The sequence below is a fragment of the Carassius auratus genome, chromosome 20 (genome assembly GCF_003368295.1).
Source record: "Carassius auratus strain Wakin chromosome 20, ASM336829v1, whole genome shotgun sequence".
NCBI lineage: Eukaryota > Metazoa > Chordata > Actinopteri > Cypriniformes > Cyprinidae > Carassius > Carassius auratus.
In genome coordinates, this window is record NC_039262.1 from 9378506 (window position 1) to 9401215 (window position 22710).

At 34.3% G+C, this 22710-nt stretch overlaps 1 protein-coding gene across 1 annotated transcript in view; it reads left to right on the forward strand.

Moving 5' to 3' along the window:
• The window catches only part of adgrf6 (adhesion G protein-coupled receptor F6), a 49332-nt gene that overhangs the window by 4973 nt on the left and 21649 nt on the right, over positions 1-22710 (forward strand). The window contains exons 11-51 of the mRNA XM_026290886.1: positions 1128-1274; positions 1448-1594; positions 1895-2047; positions 2161-2316; positions 2604-2750; positions 2852-3010; positions 3154-3300; positions 3582-3728; positions 4035-4181; positions 4481-4633; positions 4747-4902; positions 5191-5337; positions 5439-5597; positions 5741-5887; positions 6169-6315; positions 6623-6769; positions 7069-7221; positions 7335-7490; positions 7839-7985; positions 8087-8245; positions 8389-8535; positions 8783-8929; positions 9237-9383; positions 9683-9835; positions 9949-10104; positions 10453-10599; positions 10702-10860; positions 14724-14870; positions 14982-15128; positions 15445-15591; positions 16607-16759; positions 16873-17028; positions 17360-17506; positions 17608-17766; positions 18176-18322; positions 18848-18994; positions 19224-19370; positions 19544-19690; positions 20099-20245; positions 20378-20524; positions 22249-22395. Of these exons, the coding sequence (XP_026146671.1) occupies positions 1128-1274; positions 1448-1594; positions 1895-2047; positions 2161-2316; positions 2604-2750; positions 2852-3010; positions 3154-3300; positions 3582-3728; positions 4035-4181; positions 4481-4633; positions 4747-4902; positions 5191-5337; positions 5439-5597; positions 5741-5887; positions 6169-6315; positions 6623-6769; positions 7069-7221; positions 7335-7490; positions 7839-7985; positions 8087-8245; positions 8389-8535; positions 8783-8929; positions 9237-9383; positions 9683-9835; positions 9949-10104; positions 10453-10599; positions 10702-10860; positions 14724-14870; positions 14982-15128; positions 15445-15591; positions 16607-16759; positions 16873-17028; positions 17360-17506; positions 17608-17766; positions 18176-18322; positions 18848-18994; positions 19224-19370; positions 19544-19690; positions 20099-20245; positions 20378-20524; positions 22249-22395 (6162 nt within the window). The remainder of the gene's footprint in view (positions 1-1127; positions 1275-1447; positions 1595-1894; positions 2048-2160; positions 2317-2603; positions 2751-2851; positions 3011-3153; positions 3301-3581; positions 3729-4034; positions 4182-4480; positions 4634-4746; positions 4903-5190; positions 5338-5438; positions 5598-5740; positions 5888-6168; positions 6316-6622; positions 6770-7068; positions 7222-7334; positions 7491-7838; positions 7986-8086; positions 8246-8388; positions 8536-8782; positions 8930-9236; positions 9384-9682; positions 9836-9948; positions 10105-10452; positions 10600-10701; positions 10861-14723; positions 14871-14981; positions 15129-15444; positions 15592-16606; positions 16760-16872; positions 17029-17359; positions 17507-17607; positions 17767-18175; positions 18323-18847; positions 18995-19223; positions 19371-19543; positions 19691-20098; positions 20246-20377; positions 20525-22248; positions 22396-22710) is intronic.

Here is a 22710-nt window from a genome sequence, read left to right on the forward strand (position 1 = left end):
TATTATATGCATCTTATAAGTATAATTGTATACAAATACTGTTTGTCTTATATTTTCTAATCCTCCTGGGGGTTCTTAGGGTGGGGGGTGGCTATGTCTATTTATTTATTTTTATTATTCTCCTTGTCTCTTTCCTCATTTAGTTATATGTGGGAAAGAAATGTGCAAAAAGGAAAAAAGTGCAGACAATGTTTTCTCTTTTATGATTGTTTGTTTTTCATTTTGTCTGTATAATAAAAATTGGGGTAAAAAAAAAAAAAAAAAAAAAAAGTAATCACAGGGCTAGTCTTAAAACATATCACTAGATGGTGCTAGAAGTCTTCACAGGTCCAAATATTTGTGCCCGAACCCGAAAGAGACCCATAGTGTACTACACAGAACCGACCCTGAGCCGTCTATTATTTCAAAAGCTGGACCCGGACCCATGTAGATCCGAGAAATGCCTACCTGGACCGGACCCGGACCCGTATATTATTTGAAAGCTGGACCCAAACCCGCCGGGACGACACAGACCCGATTGGACCCAATTGTCACATATTCCACCTTAAATTGCTATTAAGTCAATAAACCGGTTGCAAAAAAAAAAAAAAAAAAAAAAACACAATCATGTACATACATGCATTTCACATATTATTATTATAGCCCAAATTGTGCTGATTAGAGTAAGATTAGACTTTACCCATTTAGATATTTATAAGAAACTGAAAAAATCACAAATGTCAGGGCATGACAAAACTTCTCCAGGCCCCAAAAATACCCCTAGACTCCAGAGGGTTAATAAAAATATATATTTTTTCCTCAAAATATCTTTTGAATTGTCTTGTCAAAGCCCCCCCCCCCCCATATCGAGGTTTGTATCGTACCGTGGGTCAAAAATCGTGATACGAACCGAATCGTGGGTTTGGTGTATCGTTACAGCCCTAACTGTTAGCTAAAGCTGTTCCTGCTTGAGGTGTTATATAACCCAACAAATTATTTTATTTTTTTTACCTTTTTGGCATCCTATAATAATGATTCTGGTTGAATGTCTTTAGATACCAGAGGTCTTTGATGTCTTTATGTGTCTTCCTAATTTAAAACTGTAAAATCTAATATTTGTTGTTTTTATTTTTTATTTTTTTTATTAGATATAGATGAATGTCTGTTCAGTCCATCTGTATGTGGTCCAAATTCAATCTGCACAAATCAGCTGGGAAGTTACAATTGCTCATGTCTGGATGGATTCACTGCAACAGTTTCAAGTTTCCCCATCAGCAACGATAACACATGTACAGGTAAATCCTACAATCATTTATATTGTAAATACAATCATTTTCTTAAATAACCCAGCTTATGTTTTATATGCATTTTACTTTTGTATTTTTTGCCATCTTATCATATTGTGACTTCCATAATTGAGTGTTCCTAATAGTAACAATACGCATATTTTTATATCTTCTTAATAAAGATGTGCATGAATGTCTTAATACATTGGAGGTCTGTGGTCCAAACTCTTATTGCACGAACTCAATTGGGGGTTACAACTGTTCCTGCTTGAGTGGATTTACTGTAACAGATAGCAGTGAACCAGTCAGCACCAGTAACCCATGCAATGGTGAGCATGTAGAAGATATATTTCATCATTTTAAAATAAAAAAAAATTGAACAGAAATATTTAAATACCATAATCATCTGCCATATGAATTGGTGTATGCTATCTTTCATCTTTCATCTATGACCGAAGCTGGTTAAATTGATACTGGAGTGGTTAAAATAACTGTTCTATTAAATCTTACAGACTGAAACATCACAATCCATTCATAATTTCCCTTTGTGAACCTGGATTATGTTTATTTTGCTGGTAAAAGGCATAGTCTTTATTTCAGAATGTTATTTTTCCACTCTTTTTCTACAGTGACTCTCCCTTTGACTGAGTATCTGATTGAAATCCAGATCAATAGCATGGACAGTAGCATCACTGATCAGCTGAGGAACCTTCTGATGTTTTTCAGTTTGCCCTACACAATCAGTGACAGCACTAACATTACAGAAATCAACATAACTACTGGTATGATCTCAGGCTCTGCGTTGTAATGTATAGCTAAGAGAAAATGTATACATCATTAATAATGCCAGAAATTATGAGATTTGGATTTGTTTTTCTCTTCCTCTGTTTTTCAGTGTGTTCTCTGAATGAAACTCAATATCAGTGTAAGTGTGAGGGTCTGTTTGTTTGGCCGAATGACACGTGTCACTCATACGAGGCCTGTGATGTCATCACTGATGGTTCATGTACATGTATCAATGCTCTTCCAATCGACGGACAGTTCTGCCAAGGTGAGACACTGACATCATTCTGTGACAACATCAGTTTTCTCGATTTGTCTTAATATGTTTTCCATTGATTTTACTGCTGGGTTTGACAGACTGATCATATGCAGATTTTTTTGTTACATGCTCTATTAAAGAATATTGAGTTTTGTCATTAAAGTATTTAAAACACAGTAATGTTCTTTTAATATAAAGCTCAGTCTTTGAAGACAGTTATATAAGATACCTACAATTTGTCATTATGCGGATCATACTGAATGTTCTGCTAAACCTGTTTCTGTTTGTTCTTTCAGTTCTACCTTCTAAGTACGTGATTGACATTGATGTGAGATTCTTTGACTCGTTCTTGGTGGGCTACTTACAGAATATCGTCAGAAATATCAACCTGCCTTTGACTCTGAGAAACAGCATTAATATCACAGATATCGACATGACTACTGGTGAGATCAGAATATTTCATCATGTCATACGCTAAGATTAGTTCAGAATTAGGAGAAACTGACAGTTTGAACACAAATAAATGAATCCCATTCTTTTTCAGTGTGTGGGTTAAATGGAACAGAATATAAGTGCAACTGTGAGCAGAATCATGTTTGGCCCAGTGACACCTGCAGGGCCTATCAGGTGTGTGATAGCATTGTGGGAGGCACTTGTGGATGTATTCAAGCTCTTCCTTCAGAGGGGCCACTTTGCCAGAGAGGTGAGAAATCACTTGAGATCACAGATGTACTGATTGTAATTGTATTAACATGACCAGTATTCATTTATTTGGTTGAAACTACATATTATTTGGAAACCTTTAATTGTAACATTTATGCAACATCTTCTCAATCTTGTTTTCAGACATCAATGAATGTAAAGATGCAGTGTCAGTGTGTGGTCAGTATTCAGATTGTATTAACATCATTGGGAGTCACATGTGTTCATGCTGGAGTGGATTTAATACCTTCAATAAAGACAGTCCTGTGAGCCACAACAACTCATGTCAAGGTAAGTGTTATTAACTTTTTTTAATCTTATGAATCTGAGTGTAAAGAGCTGCTTTGTCTTTACAATTTCAGTACTACTGTTAGCTATAGCTGTTCCTGCTTGAGGTGTTATATAACCCAACAAATTAATTATTTTTTAATCTTTTTGGCATCCTATAATAATGATTGTGGTTGAATGTCTTTAGATACCAGAGGTCTTTGATGTCTTTAGGTGTCTTCCTAATTTAAAACTGTAAAATCTAATATTTGTTGTCTTTTTTTTTTTTTTTTTTTTTTGATTAGATATAGATGAATGTCTGTTCAGTCCATCTGTATGTGGTCCAAATTCCATCTGCACAAATCAGCTGGGAAGTTACAATTGCTCGTGTCTGGATGGATTCACTGCAACAGTTTCAAGTTTCCCCATTAGCAATGATAACACATGTACAGGTAAATCCTACAATCATTTATATTGTAAATACAATCATTTTCTTAAATAACCCAGCTCATTTTTTATATGCATTTTACTTTTGTATTTTTTGCCATCTCATCATATTGAACACAATGTATTGCAAAACCAACTATTAATAAGAAACAAAATAAATTTAATCCTGCTGCCTACATCATTTTTTCATCCTCCATTTAAAATTTTAGCAGCCAAAGAGTAAGAAAAACTAGATTCAACTTATTGTGACTTCCATACTTGAGTGTTCCTAATAGTAACAATACGCATATTTTTATATCTTCTTAATAAAGATGTGCATGAATGTCTTAATACATTGGAGGTCTGTGGTCCAAACTCTTATTGCACGAACTCAATTGGGGGTTACAACTGTTCCTGCTTGAGTGGATTTACTGTAACAGATAGCAGTGAACCAGTCAGCACCAGTAACCCATGCAATGGTGAGCATGTAGAAGATATATTTCATCATTTTAAAATAAAAAAAAATTGAACAGAAATATTTAAATACCATAATCATCTGCCATATGAATTGGTGTATGCTATCTTTCATCTTTCATCTATGACCGAAGCTGGTTAAATTGATACTGGAGTGGTTAAAATAACTGTTCTATTAAATCTTACAGACTGAAACATCACAATCCATTCATAATTTCCTTCTGTGAACCTGGATAATGTTTATTTTGCTGGTAAAAGGCATTGGCATCATTTCTGGATGTTTTTCTCCACTCTTTTTCTACAGTGACTCCCCCTTTGACTGAGTATCTGATTGAAATCCAGATCAATAGCATGGACAGTAGCATCACTGATCAGCTGAGGAACCTTCTGATGTTTTTCAGTTTGCCCTACACAATCAGTGACAGCACTAACATTACAGAAATCAACATAACTACTGGTATGATCTCAGGCTCTGCGTTGTAATGTATAGCTAAGAGAAAATGTATACATCATTAATAATGCCAGAAATTATGAGATTTGGATTTGTTTTTCTCTTCCTCTGTTTTTCAGTGTGTTCTCTGAATGAAACTCAGTATCAGTGTAAGTGTGAGGGTCTGTTTGTTTGGCCGAATGACACGTGTCACTCATACGAGGCCTGTGATGTCATCACTGATGGTTCATGTACATGTATCAATGCTCTTCCAATCGACGGACAGTTCTGCCAAGGTGAGACACTGACATCATTCTGTGACAACATCAGTTTTCTCGATTTGTCTTAATATGTTTTCCATTGATTTTACTGCTGGGTTTGACAGACTGATCATATGCAGATTTTTTTGTTACATGCTCTATTAAAGAATATTGAGTTTTGTCATTAAAGTATTTACAACACAGTAATGTTCTTTTAATATAAAGCTCAGTCTTTGAAGACAGTTATATAAGATACCTACAATTATGTCATTATGCGGATCATACTGAATGTTCTGCTAAACCTGTTTCTGTTCGTTCTTTCAGTTCTACCTTCTAACTACGTGATTGACATTGATGTGAGATTCTTTGACTCGTTCCTGGTGGGCTACTTACAGAATATCGTCAGAAATATCAACCTGCCTTTGACTCTGAGAAACAGCATTAATATCACAGATATCGACATGACTACTGGTAAGATCAGAATATTTCATCATGTCACACGCTAAGATTAGTTCAGAATTAGGAGAAACTGACAGTTTGAACACAAATAAATGAATCCCATTCTTTTTCAGTGTGTGGGTTAAATGGAACAGAATATAAGTGCAACTGTGAGCAGAATCATGTTTGGCCCAGTGACACCTGCAGGGCCTATCAGGTGTGTGATAGCATTGTGGGAGGCACTTGTGGATGTATTCAAGCTCTTCCTTCAGAGGGGTCACTTTGCCAGAGAGGTGAGAAATCACTTGAGATCACGAATGTACTGATTGTAATTGTAGTAACATGACCAGTATTCATTTATTTGGTTGAAACTACATATTATTTGGAAACCTTTAATTGTAACATTTATGCAACATCTTCTCAATCTTGTTTTCAGACATCAATGAATGTAAAGATGCAGTGTCAGTGTGTGGTCAGTATTCAGATTGTATTAACATCATTGGGAGTCACATGTGTTCATGCTGGAGTGGATTTAATACCTTCAATAAAGACAGTCCTGTGAGCCACAACAACTCATGTCAAGGTAAGTGTTATTAACTTTTTTTAATCTTATGAATCTGAGTGTAAAGAGCTGCTTTGTCTTTACAATTTCAATACTACTGTTAGCTATAGCTGTTCCTGCTTGAGGTGTTATATAACCCAACAAATTAATTATTTTTTAATCTTTTTGGCATCCTATAATAATGATTGTGGTTGAATGTCTTTAGATACCAGAGGTCTTTGATGTCTTTAGGTGTCTTCCTAATTTAAAACTGTAAAATCTAATATTTGTTGTCTTTTTTTTTATTTTATTTTTTTTATTAGATATAGATGAATGTCTGTTCAGTCCATCTGTATGTGGTCCAAATTCCATCTGCACAAATCAGCTGGGAAGTTACAATTGCTCATGTCTGGATGGATTCACTGCAACAGTTTCAAGTTTCCCCATCAGCAACGATAACACATGTACAGGTAAATCCTACAATCATTTATATTGTAAATACAATCATTTTCTTAAATAACCCAGCTCATTTTTTATATGCATTTTACTTTTGTATTTTTTGCCATCTCATCATATTGAACACAATGTATTGCAAAACCAACTATTAATAAGAAACAAAATAAATTTAATCCTGCTGCCTACATCATTTTTTCATCCTCCATTTTAAAATTTTAGCAGCCAAAGAGTAAGAAAAACTAGATTCAACTTATTGTGACTTCCATACTTGAGTGTTCCTAATAGTAACAATATGCATATTTTTATATCTTCTTAATAAAGATGTGCATGAATGTCTTAATACATTGGAGGTCTGTGGTCCAAACTCTTATTGCACGAACTCAATTGGGGGTTACAACTGTTCCTGCTTGAGTGGATTTACTGTAACAAATAGCAGTGAACCAGTCAGCACCAGTAACCCATGCAATGGTGAGCATGTAGAAGATATATTTCATCATTTTAAAATGAAAAAATTGAACAGAAATATTTAAATACCATAATCATCTGCCATATGAATTGGTGTATGCTGTCTTTCATCTTTCATCTATGACCGAAGCTGGTTAAATTGATACTGGAGTGGTTAAAATAACTGTTCTATTAAATCTTACAGACTGAAACATCACAATCCATTCATAATTTCCTTCTGTGAACCTGGATTATGTTTATTTTGCTGGTAAAAGGCATAGGCATCATTTCTGGATGTTTTTTTCTTCACTCTTTTTCTACAGTGACTCTCCCTTTGACTGAGTATCTGATTGAAATCCAGATCAATAGCATGGACAGTAGCATCACTGATCAGCTGAGGAACCTTCTGATGTTTTTCAGTTTGCCCTACACAATCAGTGACAGCACTAACATTACAGAAATCAACATAACTACTGGTATGATCTCAGGCTCTGCGTTGTAATGTATAGCTAAGAGAAAATGTATACATCATTAATAATGCCAGAAATTATGAGATTTGGATTTGTTTTTCTCTTCCTCTGTTTTTCAGTGTGTTCTCTGAATGAAACTCAGTATCAGTGTAAGTGTGAGGGTCTGTTTGTTTGGCCGAATGACACGTGTCACTCATACGAGGCCTGTGATGTCATCACTGATGGTTCATGTACATGTATCAATGCTCTTCCAATCGACGGACAGTTCTGCCAAGGTGAGACACTAACATCATTCTGTGATGACATCAATTATCTCCCTTCACTTATTTTCTGTTTTTTGTTGATTTTACTGCATATTACTTCTAGGTTTGACAGACTGATTATGTTGTTGTTTTTTGTTTGTAAATAACTCTATATAAGGCACATGGTCTATATGACGTTTTGTTGAAATGTTAACAACTCAATACGATACTTTCTACATTAACTTTAGGCTTTTTTGTATATTATATCTGAGAAAGAAAATATTTCATATTTGAAATGAATGAAAATAGTAACTTTTTATCATTATGAGGATATAATCATACTGATTGTTCTGCTAAACCTGCTTCTGTTCGTTCTTTCAGTTCTACCTTCTAACTACGTGATTGACATTGATGTGAGATTCTTTGACTCGTTCCTGGTGGACTACTTACGGAATATCGTCAGAAATATCAACCTGCCTTTGACTCTGAGAAACAGCATTAATATCACAGATATCGACATGACTACTGGTGAGATCAGAATATTTCATCATGTCACACGCTAAGATTAGTTCAGAATTAGGAGAAACTGACAGTTTGAACACAAATAAATGAATCCCATTCTTTTTCAGTGTGTGGGTTAAATGGAACAGAATATAAGTGCAACTGTGAGCAGAATCATGTTTGGCCCAGTGACACCTGCAGGGCCTATCAGGTGTGTGATAGCATTGTGGGAGGCACTTGTGGATGTATTCAAGCTCTTCCTTCAGAGGGGCCACTTTGCCAGAGAGGTGAGAAATCACTTGAGATCACGAATGTACTGATTGTAATTGTAGTAACATGACCAGTATTCATTTATTTGGTTGAAACTACATATTATTTGGAAACCTTTAATTGTAATATTTATGCAACATCTTCTCAATCTTGTTTTCAGACATCAATGAATGTAAAGATGCAGTGTCAGTGTGTGGTCAGTATTCAGATTGTATTAACATCATTGGGAGTCACATGTGTTCATGCTGGAGTGGATTTAGTACCTTCAATAAAGACAGTCCTGTGAGCTGCAACAACTCATGTCAAGGTAAGTGTTATTAACTTTTTTTTATCTTATGAATCTGAGTCTGTTAGCTATAGCTGTTCCTGCTTGAGGTGTTATATAACCCAACAAATTAATAATTTTTTAATCTTTTTGGCATCCTATAATAATGATTGTGGTTGAATGTCTTTAGATACCAGAGGTCTTTGATGTCTTTAGGTGTCTTCCTAATTTAAAACTGTAAAATCTAATATTTGTTGTCTTTTTTTTTTTATTTTATTTTTTTTATTAGATATAGATGAATGTCTGTTCAGTCCATCTGTATGTGGTCCAAATTCCATCTGCACAAATCAGCTGGGAAGTTACAATTGCTCATGTCTGGATGGATTCACTGCAACAGTTTCAAGTTTCCCCATCAGCAACGATAACACATGTACAGGTAAATCCTACAATCATTTATATTGTAAATACAATCATTTTCTTAAATAACCCAGCTCATTTTTTATATGCATTTTACTTTTGTATTTTTTGCCATCTCATCATATTGAACACAATGTATTGCAAAACCAACTATTAATAAGAAACAAAATAAATTTAATCCTGCTGCCTACATCATTTTTTCATCCTCCATTTTAAAATTTTAGCAGCCAAAGAGTAAGAAAAACTAGATTCAACTTATTGTGACTTCCATACTTGAGTGTTCCTAATAGTAACAATATGCATATTTTTATATCTTCTTAATAAAGATGTGCATGAATGTCTTAATACATTGGAGGTCTGTGGTCCAAACTCTTATTGCACGAACTCAATTGGGGGTTACAACTGTTCCTGCTTGAGTGGATTTACTGTAACAAATAGCAGTGAACCAGTCAGCACCAGTAACCCATGCAATGGTGAGCATGTAGAAGATATATTTCATCATTTTAAAATGAAAAAATTGAACAGAAATATTTAAATACCATAATCATCTGCCATATGAATTGGTGTATGCTGTCTTTCATCTTTCATCTATGACCGAAGCTGGTTAAATTGATACTGGAGTGGTTAAAATAACTGTTCTATTAAATCTTACAGACTGAAACATCACAATCCATTCATAATTTCCTTCTGTGAACCTGGATAATGTTTATTTTGCTGGTAAAAGGCATAGGCATCATTTCTGGATGTTTTTTTCTTCACTCTTTTTCTACAGTGACTCTCCCTTTGACTGAGTATCTGATTGAAATCCAGATCAATAGCATGGACAGTAGCATCACTGATCAGCTGAGGAACCTTCTGATGTTTTTCAGTTTGCCCTACACAATCAGTGACAGCACTAACATTACAGAAATCAACATAACTACTGGTATGATCTCAGGCTCTGCGTTGTAATGTATAGCTAAGAGAAAATGTATACATCATTAATAATGCCAGAAATTATGAGATTTGGATTTGTTTTTCTCTTCCTCTGTTTTTCAGTGTGTTCTCTGAATGAAACTCAGTATCAGTGTAAGTGTGAGGGTCTGTTTGTTTGGCCGAATGACACGTGTCACTCATACGAGGCCTGTGATGTCATCACTGATGGTTCATGTACATGTATCAATGCTCTTCCAATCGACGGACAGTTCTGCCAAGGTGAGACACTAACATCATTCTGTGATGACATCAATTATCTCCCTTCACTTATTTTCTGTTTTTTGTTGATTTTACTGCATATTACTTCTAGGTTTGACAGACTGATTATGTTGTTGTTTTTTGTTTGTAAATAACTCTATATAAGGCACATGGTCTATATGACGTTTTGTTGAAATGTTAACAACTCAATACGATACTTTCTACATTAACTTTAGGCTTTTTTGTATATTATATCTGAGAAAGAAAATATTTCATATTTGAAATGAATGAAAATAGTAACTTTTTATCATTATGAGGATATAATCATACTGATTGTTCTGCTAAACCTGCTTCTGTTCGTTCTTTCAGTTCTACCTTCTAAGTACGTGATTGACATTGATGTGAGATTCTTTGACTCGTTCCTGGTGGACTACTTACGGAATATCGTCAGAAATATCAACCTGCCTTTGACTCTGAGAAACAGCATTAATATCACAGATATCGACATGACTACTGGTGAGATCAGAATATTTCATCATGTCACACGCTAAGATTAGTTCAGAATTAGGAGAAACTGACAGTTTGAAACACAAATAAATGAATCCCATTCTTTTTCAGTGTGTGGGTTAAATGGAACAGAATATAAGTGCAACTGTGAGCAGAATCATGTTTGGCCCAGTGACACCTGCAGGGCCTATCAGGTGTGTGATAGCATTGTGGGAGGCACTTGTGGATGTATTCAAGCTCTTCCTTCAGAGGGGCCACTTTGCCAGAGAGGTGAGAAATCACTTGAGATCACGAATGTACTGATTGTAATTGTAGTAACATGACCAGTATTCATTTATTTGGTTGAAACTACATATTATTTGGAAACCTTTAATTGTAATATTTATGCAACATCTTCTCAATCTTGTTTTCAGACATCAATGAATGTAAAGATGTAGTGTCAGTGTGGTGGTCAGTATTCAGATTGTATTAACATCATTGGGAGTCACATGTGTTCATGCTGGAGTGGATTTAATACCTTCAATAAAGACAGTCCTGTGAGCTGCAACAACTCATGTCAAGGTAAGTGTTATTAACTTTTTTTTATCTTATGAATCTGAGTCTGTTAGCTATAGCTGTTCCTGCTTGAGGTGTTATATAACCCAACAATTGTTTTTTTTAATCCTTTTGGCATCCTAAATAATGATTGTGGTTGAATGTCTTTAGATACCAGAGGTCTTTGATGTCTTTAGGTGTTTTCCTAATTTAAAACTGTAAAATCTAATATTTGTCGTTTTTATTATTTTTTTATTATTTATTAGATATAGATGAATGTCTGTTCAGTCCATCTGTATGTGGTCCAAATTCCATCTGCACAAATCAGCTGGGAAGTTACAATTGCTCATGTCTGGATGGATTCACTGCAACAGTTTCAAGTTTCCCCATCAGCAACGATAACACATGTACAGGTAAATCATACTATCATTTATATTGTAAATACAATCATTTTCTTAAATAACCCAGCTTATTTTTTATATGCATTTTACTTTTGTATTTTTTGCCATCTCATCATATTGAACACAATGTATTGCAAAACCAACTATTAATAAGAAACAAAATAAATTTAATCCTGCTGCCTACATCATTTTTTCATCCTCCATTTAAAATGTTAGCAGCCAAAGAGTAAGAAAAACTAGATTCAACTTATTGTGACTTCCATACTTGAGTGTTCCTAATAGTAACAATATGCATATTTTTATATCTTCTTCAATAAAGATGTGCATGAATGTCTTAATACATTGGAGGTCTGTGGTCCAAACTCTTATTGCACGAACTCAATTGGGGGTTACAACTGTTCCTGCTTGAGTGGATTTACTGTAACAGATAGCAGTGAACCAGTCAGCACCAGTAACCCATGCAATGGTGAGCATGTAGAAGATATATTTCTTCATGATATATTTAATTTATGTTGCATGTTAATGTAAGAAAAATATCAATTAAATGTACTCTCATGGCTTGTTGCATGTTTGCTTAAAGGGATGTTTTTTTTCTAGGATTGATTGTGTTCATGGCATGCAGTTTAACAAGTGTTAATGTTTCATTTTAAAAAAAAACACTGCATTATTTTTCACATAATTTACTTTTATTTTACACCGCTCTATCCCTTCTCCTATAAACGCCATGAAGATTTCCTATTTTAATGAAGCCGCTGCCTCAGAAATAAGCAGTGGGCTCAGATTGGTTAGCTGGCCCAGTGGGATACGATTAGTTAAACCGCCGGGTGCGCGTCTAAACATCACACCCCTCAGCTCAGTGGCATGTGCTCTGGTTGTATTGTAAACAATAGCGTCGTCAATATTGCTTATCAATTTGAGCCCGAATGAGACTCAGAGTATATTAGTGAAGAGGATTGCACAGAACCTTTGTAAGCACTCAGTCTCTTGACGATATGTTTTTTGTTTGTTGTTCTCTCATACTTTTAGATATGCTGTTATTTGTATATGCTTCTGCTTATGTTAGTTTTTAATATTTGATTTTATCCTGATTAAAGCTTTAATACAGCACAGCAGCCGAATGCTTTTGTTTAAAGCGCCATGTTTAACGTTTCTCATAGCTATGTGAAAAATGTCTGTCTATCTATACCATAAAGTGTATAATTGGAACACAGTTTATTGGAGCTGATGATCTGAATGAGAGACAGAGATGCAGAGCATAGGGACATGAGGAACTGGATTAAGAACCGCTGATTTAGGAATTTGTGATCCATTAGAATTGTTAGAAGTCAGAATCGCGATTCATATATGAATAATTTTTTGATCACCCCTAGTTTTGATGGCATGGCTACAACTCTTCCTCTTCTCTAAAGCAGTGCAGCATGGCCTCGTCCTCTTTGTTGCATGTTCCTGGGGATGGAGTTTATCAGATTTGTAACTGTTACTAACCCGTGAAGTAACTTGTTTTAGCCTCTACCAACTGTTTTTGTAGGCGTTAAACTGCCATCATTTTAATAGACATTATCTCCATTTGCATTGAACTTTCAGTATCATAACTTTGCCGATACTGTTTCTGCTCAAACAGCAACATTACACACTAACTTACATTAAGTGAAATCACAATCAACCACCCCTTTAACTTCTGTTTTCAGCTATGATAAAAGCTGTTTAAATATATGCTGGAGTTAAAAAAAAAAAACAGTTGCATTATATCCTGTAGGCCAAAAAAAAAACACACAAAAAACAGTCATTATTTATTAGAAATGTTCTTTATCATATTTGTATATAAAAAGCATAGGCATCATTTCTGGATGTTTTTCTCCACTCTTTTTCTACAGTGACTCTCCCTTTGACTGAGTATCTGATTGAAATCCAGATCAATAGCATGGACAGTAGCATCACTGATCAGCTGAGGAACCTTCTGATGTTTTTCAGTTTGCCCTACACAATCAGTGACAGCACTAACATTACAGAAATCAACATAACTACTGGTATGATCTCAGGCTCTGCGTTGTAATGTATAGCTAAGAGAACATGTATACATCATTAATAATGCCAGAAATTATGAGATTTGGATTTGTTTTTCTCTTCCTCTGTTTTTCAGTGTGTTCTCTGAATGAAACTCAGTATCAGTGTAAGTGTGAGGGTCTGTTTGTTTGGCCGAATGACACGTGTCACTCATACGAGGCCTGTGATGTCATCACTGATGGTTCATGTACATGTATCAATGCTCTTCCAATCGACGGACAGTTCTGCCAAGGTGAGACACTGACATCATTCTGTGACGACATCAATTCTCTCCCTTCAATTATTTTCTGTTTTTTTTTTTATTTTACTGCATATTACTTCTAGGTTTGACAGACTGATTATGTTGTTGTTGTTTTTTATTTCTAAATAACTCTATATAAGGCACATGGTCTATATGACATTTTGTTGAAATGTTAACAACTCAGTTAGATACTTTCAACATTAACTTTAGGCTTTTTTGTATATTATATCTGAGAAAGAAAATATTTCATATTTGAAATGAATGGAAACAGTAACTTTCAATCATTATGAGGATATAATCATACTGATTGTTCTGCTAAACCTGCTTCTGTTCGTTCTTTCAGTTCTACCTTCTAACTACGTGATTGACATTGATGTGAGATTCTTTGACTCGTTCCTGGTGGGCTACTTACAGAATATCGTCAGAAATATCAACCTGCCTTTGACTCTGAGAAACAGCATTAATATCACAGATATCGACATGACTACTGGTGAGATCAGAATATTTCATCATGTCACACGCTAAGATTAGTTCAGAATTAGGAGAAACTGACAGTTTGAACACAAATAAATGAATCCCATTCTTTTTCAGTGTGTGGGTTAAATGGAACAGAATATAAGTGCAACTGTGAGCAGAATCATGTTTGGCCCAGTGACACCTGCAGGGCCTATCAGGTGTGTGATAGCATTGTGGGAGGCACTTGTGGATGTATTCAAGCTCTTCCTTCAGAGGGACCACTTTGCCAGAGAGGTGAGAAATCACTTGAGATCACGAATGTACTGATTGTAATTGTAGTAACATGACCAGTATTCATTTATTTGGTTGAAACTACATATTATTTGGAAACCTTTAATTGTAACATTTATGCAACATCTTCTCAATCTTGTTTTCAGACATCAATGAATGTAAAGATGCAGTGTCAGTGTGTGGTCAGTATTCAGATTGTATTAGCATCATTGGGAGTCACATGTGTTCATGCTGGAGTGGATTTAGTACCTTCAATAAAGACAGTCCTGTGAGCCGCAACAACTCATGTCAAGGTAAGTGTTATTAACTAATTTTGTTTTCTATTTTTATCACATTAAATTGAGTGTACAGAACTGCTTTGTCTTCACAGTATTTTTATTATGTTTCTTTTGTTTCTTTCATAGATATCAATGAATGTCTGTTCAGTCCATCTATATGTGGTTCAGATTCAGTCTGCACAAATCAGCTGGGAAGTTACAATTGCTCATGTCTGGATGGATTCACTGCAACAAACTCACGTCTCCCTATCAGCATCAATAACACATGTAGAGGTAAATCCTTCTATCAGATGTATATATATCCAAATTTTGGAAAATAACCAAATATTTTGTTTGTCACTTTTATCTCTCTTCTTTTTTTTTTTTTTTTGCTATCAAATAAGTTTTTTTACCATATTTTAATTATTTGATTAAATATTAAAAAACAATTAGTGTTTTCCTCTTCATATAAAATTTTCTTTGTTTTCTATTGTTTAAGTTTGGTGGACAAAACATTAGTAAAATTAGATTTGATTTACAATTACTTTCATGTTTGAATGTTCCTTCTAGTCACATTAATTATGTTTTTTAATCTCTTCCTGTAATAAAGATGTGGATGAATGTCTAGAGACACCAGAGGTCTGTGGTCCAAACTCTCGTTGTAAAAACTCAACCGGGAGTTTCAACTGTTCCTGCTTGAGTGGATTTACTGTAACAAATAGCGGTGAACCAGTCAGCGCCAGTAACCCATGCAATGGTGAGCATGTAGAAGATATATTTCTTCATGATATATTTAATTTAAATTGCATGTTAATGTAAGAAAAATATTAATTGAATGTACTCAATTGAATTGCTTAAAGGGATGTTTTTTTTCTAGGCTTTATTGTGTTTATGGCATGCAGTCTAAGAAGTGTTAATGCTTTGTTTAAAAAACACTGCATTATTTTTCACATAATTTACTTTTATTTTACATACAGTATCATTACATTATTTTACACCGCTCTATCCCTTCTCCTATAAACGCCATGAAGATTTCCTATTTTAATGAAGCCCCTGCCTCAGAAATAAGCAGTGGGCTCAGATTGGTTAGCTGGCCCAGTGGGATACGATTAGTTAAACCGCCGGGTGCGCGTCTAAACATCACACCCCTCAGCTCAGTGGCATGTGCTCTGGTTGTATTGTAAACAATAGCGTCATCAATATTGCTTATCAATTTGAGCCCGAATGAGACTCAGAGTATATTAGTGAAGAGGATTGCACAGAACCTTTGTAAGCACTCAGTCTCTTGACGATATGTTTTTTGTTTGTTGTTCTCTCATACTTTTAGATATGATGTTATTTCCAGGGGACGGGGTTTATCTGTTTAACTGTTACTAACCTGTGAAGTAACTTGTTTTAGCCTCTACCAGCTGTTTTTGTAGGCGTTAAACTGCCATCATTTTAATAGACATTATCTCCATTTGCATTGAACTTTCAGTATCATAACTTTGCCGATACTGTTTCTGCCCAAACAGCAACATTACACACTAACTTACATTAAAAAGTGAAATCACAATCAACCACCCCTTTAACTTCTGTTTTCAGCTATGATAAAAGCTGTTTAAATATATGCTGGAGTTAAAAAAAAAAAACAGTTGCATTATATCCTGTAGGCCAAAAAAAAAACACACACAAAAAACAGTCATTGTTTATTAGAAATGTTGTTTATCATATTTGTATATAAAAAGCATAGGCATCATTTCTGGATGTTTTTCTTCACTCTTTTTCTACAGTGACTCTCCCTTTGACTGAGTATCTGATTGAAATCCAGATCAATAGCATGGACAGTAGCATCACTGATCAGCTGAGGAACCTTCTGATGTTTTTCAGTTTGCCCTACACAATCAGTGACAGCACTAACATTACAGAAATCAACATAACTACTGGTATGATCTCAGGCTCTGCGTTGTAATGTATAGCTAAGAGAAAATGTATACATCATTAATAATGCCAGAAATTATGAGATTTGGATTTGTTTTTCTCTTCCTCTGTTTTTCAGTGTGTTCTCTGAATGAAACTCAGTATCAGTGTAAGTGTGAGGGTCTGTTTGTTTGGCCGAATGACACGTGTCACTCATACGAGGCCTGTGATGTCATCACTGATGGTTCATGTACATGTATCAATGCTCTTCCAATCGACGGACAGTTCTGCCAAGGTGAGACACTGACATCATTCTGTGACAACATCGATTCTCTCCCTTCAATTATTTTCTGTTTTTTGTTGATTTTACTGCATATTACTTCTAGGTTTGACAGACTGATTATGTTGTTGTTTTTTTATAAAGCACATGGTCTATATGACGTTTTGTTGAAATGTTTACAACTCAGTTAGATATTTTCAACATTAACTTTAGGCTTTTTGGTATATTATATCTGAGAAAGAAAATATTTCATATTTGAAATGAATGGAAATAGTAACTTTTTATCATTATGAGGATATAATCATACTGATTGTTCTGCTAAACCTGCTTCTGTTCGTTCTTTCAGTTCTACCTTCTAACTACGTGATTGACATTGATGTGAGATTCTTTGACTCGTTCCTGGTGGACTACTTACGGAATATCGTCAGAAATATCAACCTGCCTTTGACTCTGAGAAACAGCATTAATATCACAGATATCGACATAACTACTGGTGAGATCAGAATATTTCATCATGTCACGCACTAAGATTAGTTCAGAATTAGGAGAAACTGACAGTTTGAACACAAATAAATGAATCCCATTCTTTTACAGTGTGTGGGTTAAATGGAACAGAATATAAGTGCAACTGTGAGCAGAATCATGTTTGGCCCAGTGACACCTGCAGGGCCTATCAGGTGTGTGATAGCATTGTGGGAGGCACTTGTGGATGTATTCAAGCTCTTCCTTCAGAGGGGCCACTTTGCCAGAGAGGTGAGAAATCACTTGAGATCACGAATGTTCTGATTGTAATTGTTGTAACCAGTATGAGTTTACTCATTGCAACACTTGAAACGTTTAGTTGTTTGGAATTTACTATAAACTATAAACTATATTTTTAACTTTTTTCAGACATCAATGAATGTGAAGATGCATTCTCAAGTTGTTTACTAATTTTGTTTTCTAATTTCATCTCATTAGATTGAGTGTACAGAGTTTCTATGTCTTTGCATCTGGTGTAACTTTCCCAACAAATTAATCATTTTTGTAATTTTGTGTATTCTGTAATATTTTGTTTGTGCATGTCTTTAGATACCAGATGAATTTCTTTTAAGATCTTTGCCTAATTTTTAATCCGTAAAAACTAAATATGCTTCTATTTTTTCATTTTTTCCTTCCATAGATATAAATGAATGTCTGTTCAGTCCATCTGTATGTGGTCCAAATGCCAACTGCACAAATGAAAAGGGAAGTTACAATTGCTCATGTCTGGATGGATTCACTGCAACCATTATAAATCTTACTATCAGCATCAATAACACATGTAGAGGTAAATTCTTAATTCAGATCATTATGTTTATTAACCTTGAATTAGATATTAAATGTTTTGGAAGGTTTAAATTTTTTCTAACTTTTTCATACATTTTAAAATAAAAATTAGTTGTCAAACTCTTCACATTTATTGTTTTTTCAAATCTAATTTACTACTACTACAATCATTCATTTTTCTTGATTTACCTTACTTGAAATTTCTGCCATATCAAACCTATGATCTTTACCAAAACTAGCTGGTATCATCTCCAAAAAGAACTCTAGAGTCACTTATTACATTTCTAGTCTTCGACATAGTTCTTTAGAAAAACTATGAAATTTGTTTGTGGTGGCGTCATGCAGGAATGGTTTTCTTTGCAATGGTTTAGCGTACTTTGCATGCATTTTTTGTTTATTTCTTATTTGAATATTTTTCCTTTAATTGTAATGTCCATAGTTTCAGTATTTCATCATTTGGAATTTTTTTTTTAGCTTCACATATGATTCAAACTTCTCTTTTGCCTCTAACTTCCTTTTAATCTAGATGTGGATGAATGTGTTGAGATACCAGACGTCTGTGGTCCAAACTCAATCTGTAACAACACTGTTGGGAGTCACAATTGTTCGTGCATGAGGGGATATAATGTAACAGATCCAAACCTCCCTATAAACAGCAATAACACATGTGAAGGTATGATTGACAGCTGAAGCTGTGAACAGTTTGTTAGTGTTTTTACTGCCTGAATCTTCCTTCAACTGTAAACTTTCACTTTATTACTTATTTTATTTCAGATATTTATGACTCACCGTTGGTGTTTAATCCAAACCATGTTACAATTAAACTTAAAACGAATTTTAATTGCATAAAAATAAACTTATTTTTAAATAAATTCTTATTTCAATAATATTTTCCCCCATAGATATAGATGAATGTCTGTTCAGTCCATCTGTATGTGGTCAAAATGCCAACTGCACAAATGAAAAGGGAAGTTACAATTGCTCATGTCTGGATGGATTCACTGAAACAAATTTAAGTTTCCCCATCAGCAACGATAACACATGTAGAGGTACAGTCTTGTAATCATTTATTTTTCCTTGAATAATTTAGCTTGCATTTATACTTTGAATTTTGGATATTTGTAAAATGAAGTATTCTATTGTAAAGATGTCAAAGATTGAGTTGACCTTAAGATTGAGTGATCCAAACTGTTTTTTTCCCCGTAACTTCCTTTTAATGCAGATGTGGATGAATGTGTTGAGAAACCAGACATCTGTGGTCCAAACTCAATCTGTAACAACACTGTTGGGAGTCACAATTGTTCGTGCATGAATGGATATAATGTACCAGATCCAAACCTCCCTATAAACAGCAGTAACATATGCACAGGTATGTTTGACAGATAATTAATGAGAGGCTCATCATGAATTATTTTTCATCTCAGTGCAAGAAATCATGGAGAAGCTATGCCTGTTTTTATGTGCATTCTCTAGAATTCTTGTTTAAAGCTAGGTCATTTTCATTTAAAAGATTTTAAACGCATATACAACTATTTTGTGTTTTAACACATACAAATTATTATTATTTTGATGTGCAATTTGTACTTTTTATAGACTTATTTTTTCTTCGGGACATTTTTTCAAATTGTATTTATCTTTAAATGTTGAAATTGTACTTTCTCAGTTCTTATTAATTTTGTATAGATGTAGATGAATGCAAAAGATACCAGATGTCTTTCATGTTTTAGGTGATTAAATTTGTACTTATTCATTAAAATATTTTTTTTTTCTCCTCTAGATATAAATGAATGTCTGTTCAGTCCATCTGTATGTGGTCCAAATGCCAACTGCACAAATGAAATGGGAAGTTACAATTGCTCATGTCTGTATGGATTCACTGTAACAAATTTAAGTTTCCCCATCAGCAACGATAACACATGTAGAGGTACATTCTTGTATTCAATTACTCTTTTTCTTGAATAATTTAGCTAGAGTTTATACTTTGGATTGAGTTGACCTCCACATATGTATGATTGACCCAAACTCCTCTTTTGCCTTTAACTTCCTTTTAATCTAGATGTTGATGAATGTGTTGAGATACCAGACATCTGTGGTCCAAACTCAATCTGTAACAACACTGTTGGGAGTCACAATTGTTCATGCATGAGTGGATATAATGTAACAGATCCAAACCTACCTATAAACAGCAATAACACATGTGAAGGTATGATACACTGTTTTTCTGACATTTTTTTAATTTAATTTAATTTTTTCTTCTGTTTTTAAAAATGTTGATATTGTACATACTAATTTCTTATTGTCCTTGTAGATTATATAGATGAATGAAAATAGATACCAGGGGGCTGTTTCATAAAAGACACTAAGAAAAGCGGGGATTAAAGTTCAAAACCTGACTTTAAATAACCTAACAAATCAATCGGGACTAAAGTGATTTCATAAACAACAATTTAAGTTAATGCAATCTCAAAGTACAGCTGTCATAAAACCATAGAGAAAGGCTGCATGGCTAGAAACTGATGGTCAACTGAATGCGCATGTAGCAGCATATTAAAAGGGTTTCAAATATCTTAAATTCCACATGAAATCAAAATTGACTTTATTTACTTTACCAGCGCACATTGTTAGTCTTGAAGTAAACAATTAATCTGTGCAAATTAATCTGATGAAAAAAAATTGTCAACCATTAGATTGCAGTGAGTGACCGACAGAGAGGAGGAGCGCAAACATAAAACATGCCCTCTAGTCAATAGTCAGTTTCAGATGGAAATATGTCATTACACTGAAATAAAGTTGGCAGCAACTTCTGGTTCACGCAGACTTTAAAACAAAGTCATTGTTGAGCTCAGTTTAGCCTGACAGTTAATCTGCTCTGGACCAGGGCCGTGTTTCCCTGCATAAATTGCCAGAGTGATTGAGCTTGAGCTATGGTAATTTTGCTTTATGGAACCAAATCAAGTGAAAATAAGTCAGACTAACCTAAAAAGCCTGGCTTATTTAGTAAACTTGTTTTATGAAAAAGCCCCCAGATGTCTTTTGTGTTTATATTTTAGTTTTCCTTCAGGAAAATGTTTCAAAATCTTATTTTTCTTTAGTGTTTTAAAATGTTATTACTTTGTCAGACATTATTTTCTCTCTATCCACCTTTTTCCTCAATGCGGAAGTAAGCCTATGGTTGAGACTTCCGTTTCATTAGCCGCTATAGGTAAATAATGAGGAAAATAACAAGGTGCAGTAAATGGTAAAACTGTTTGCAGTACAAACCAGTGTGTTCTTATGATAACCGATTAAAATAATATGGTAGGACACACCAATTGTCAGTATCAAGCAGCAAAACAAACTGTTTTTTACAGCTTAAAATACAGTAGTTGGATGCAAATGAGACCAGAAGCTAGACCCATAGAATTTACAAATGGTGGCACCCATTTTATGTCAGGAAAAAAGTGGATAGATGTAGATGAATATAAAGAGGTACCAGATTTATTTTATGTTTTTAATTGGTGTATATTTGTGTGTATACATTACCATCAGCATCAATTACACATGTAGATGAATATTTGATAACCAGAATTGTTATAACTTTTTTATTAAATTGTAATACATTTTTTAAGACCACTACCATCATATATTTTCCAAGGTTAACCTTAGTCCTTTCTGCCATTTTCAGTGGATCTGAATAGTTTTCAAACTAAACTATCTGTAAGTTTATGTAGTCTTAAACAAAACTGGCTCTCAACATCTTGAATCAAACGGTATAAACTCACTCACTAGATTTCAGTGTTGGCATTATTCTCCAGGATAATTGTAAGAAATTTGCTGATAAAAACACCATACAGGAAGTTAGTCTTTATCAAGGCAACAGTTTTGCTCAAGGAATTATATAACCTCCAGATATGTATCTAGATGTATGATTGTTTTTCTTTAATGCAGATGTGGATGAATGTGTTGAGATACCAGACATCTGTGGTCCAAACTCAATCTGTAACAACACTGTTGGGAGTCACAATTGTTCGTGCATGAGTGGATATAATGTAATAGATCCAAACCTCCCTATAAACAGCAGTAACATATGCACAGGTATGATTGACAGTTGATTAATGAGAGGCTCATCATTAATAATTTTTCATCTCAGTGCAAGAAATCATGGAGAAGCTATGCAGGTTTTATATGTGCATTCTCTAGAATTCTTGTTTAAAGCTAGGTCATTTTCATTAAAAAGATTTTAGACGCATATACAACTATTTTGTGTTTTAACACATACAAATTATTATTATTTTGATGTGCAATTTGGAAATTTTATAGACTTATTTTTTTCTTCAGGAAAATTGTATTTATCTTTAGTGTTTAAAAATGTTGAAATTGTACCTTCTCCGTTCTTATTCATTTTGTATA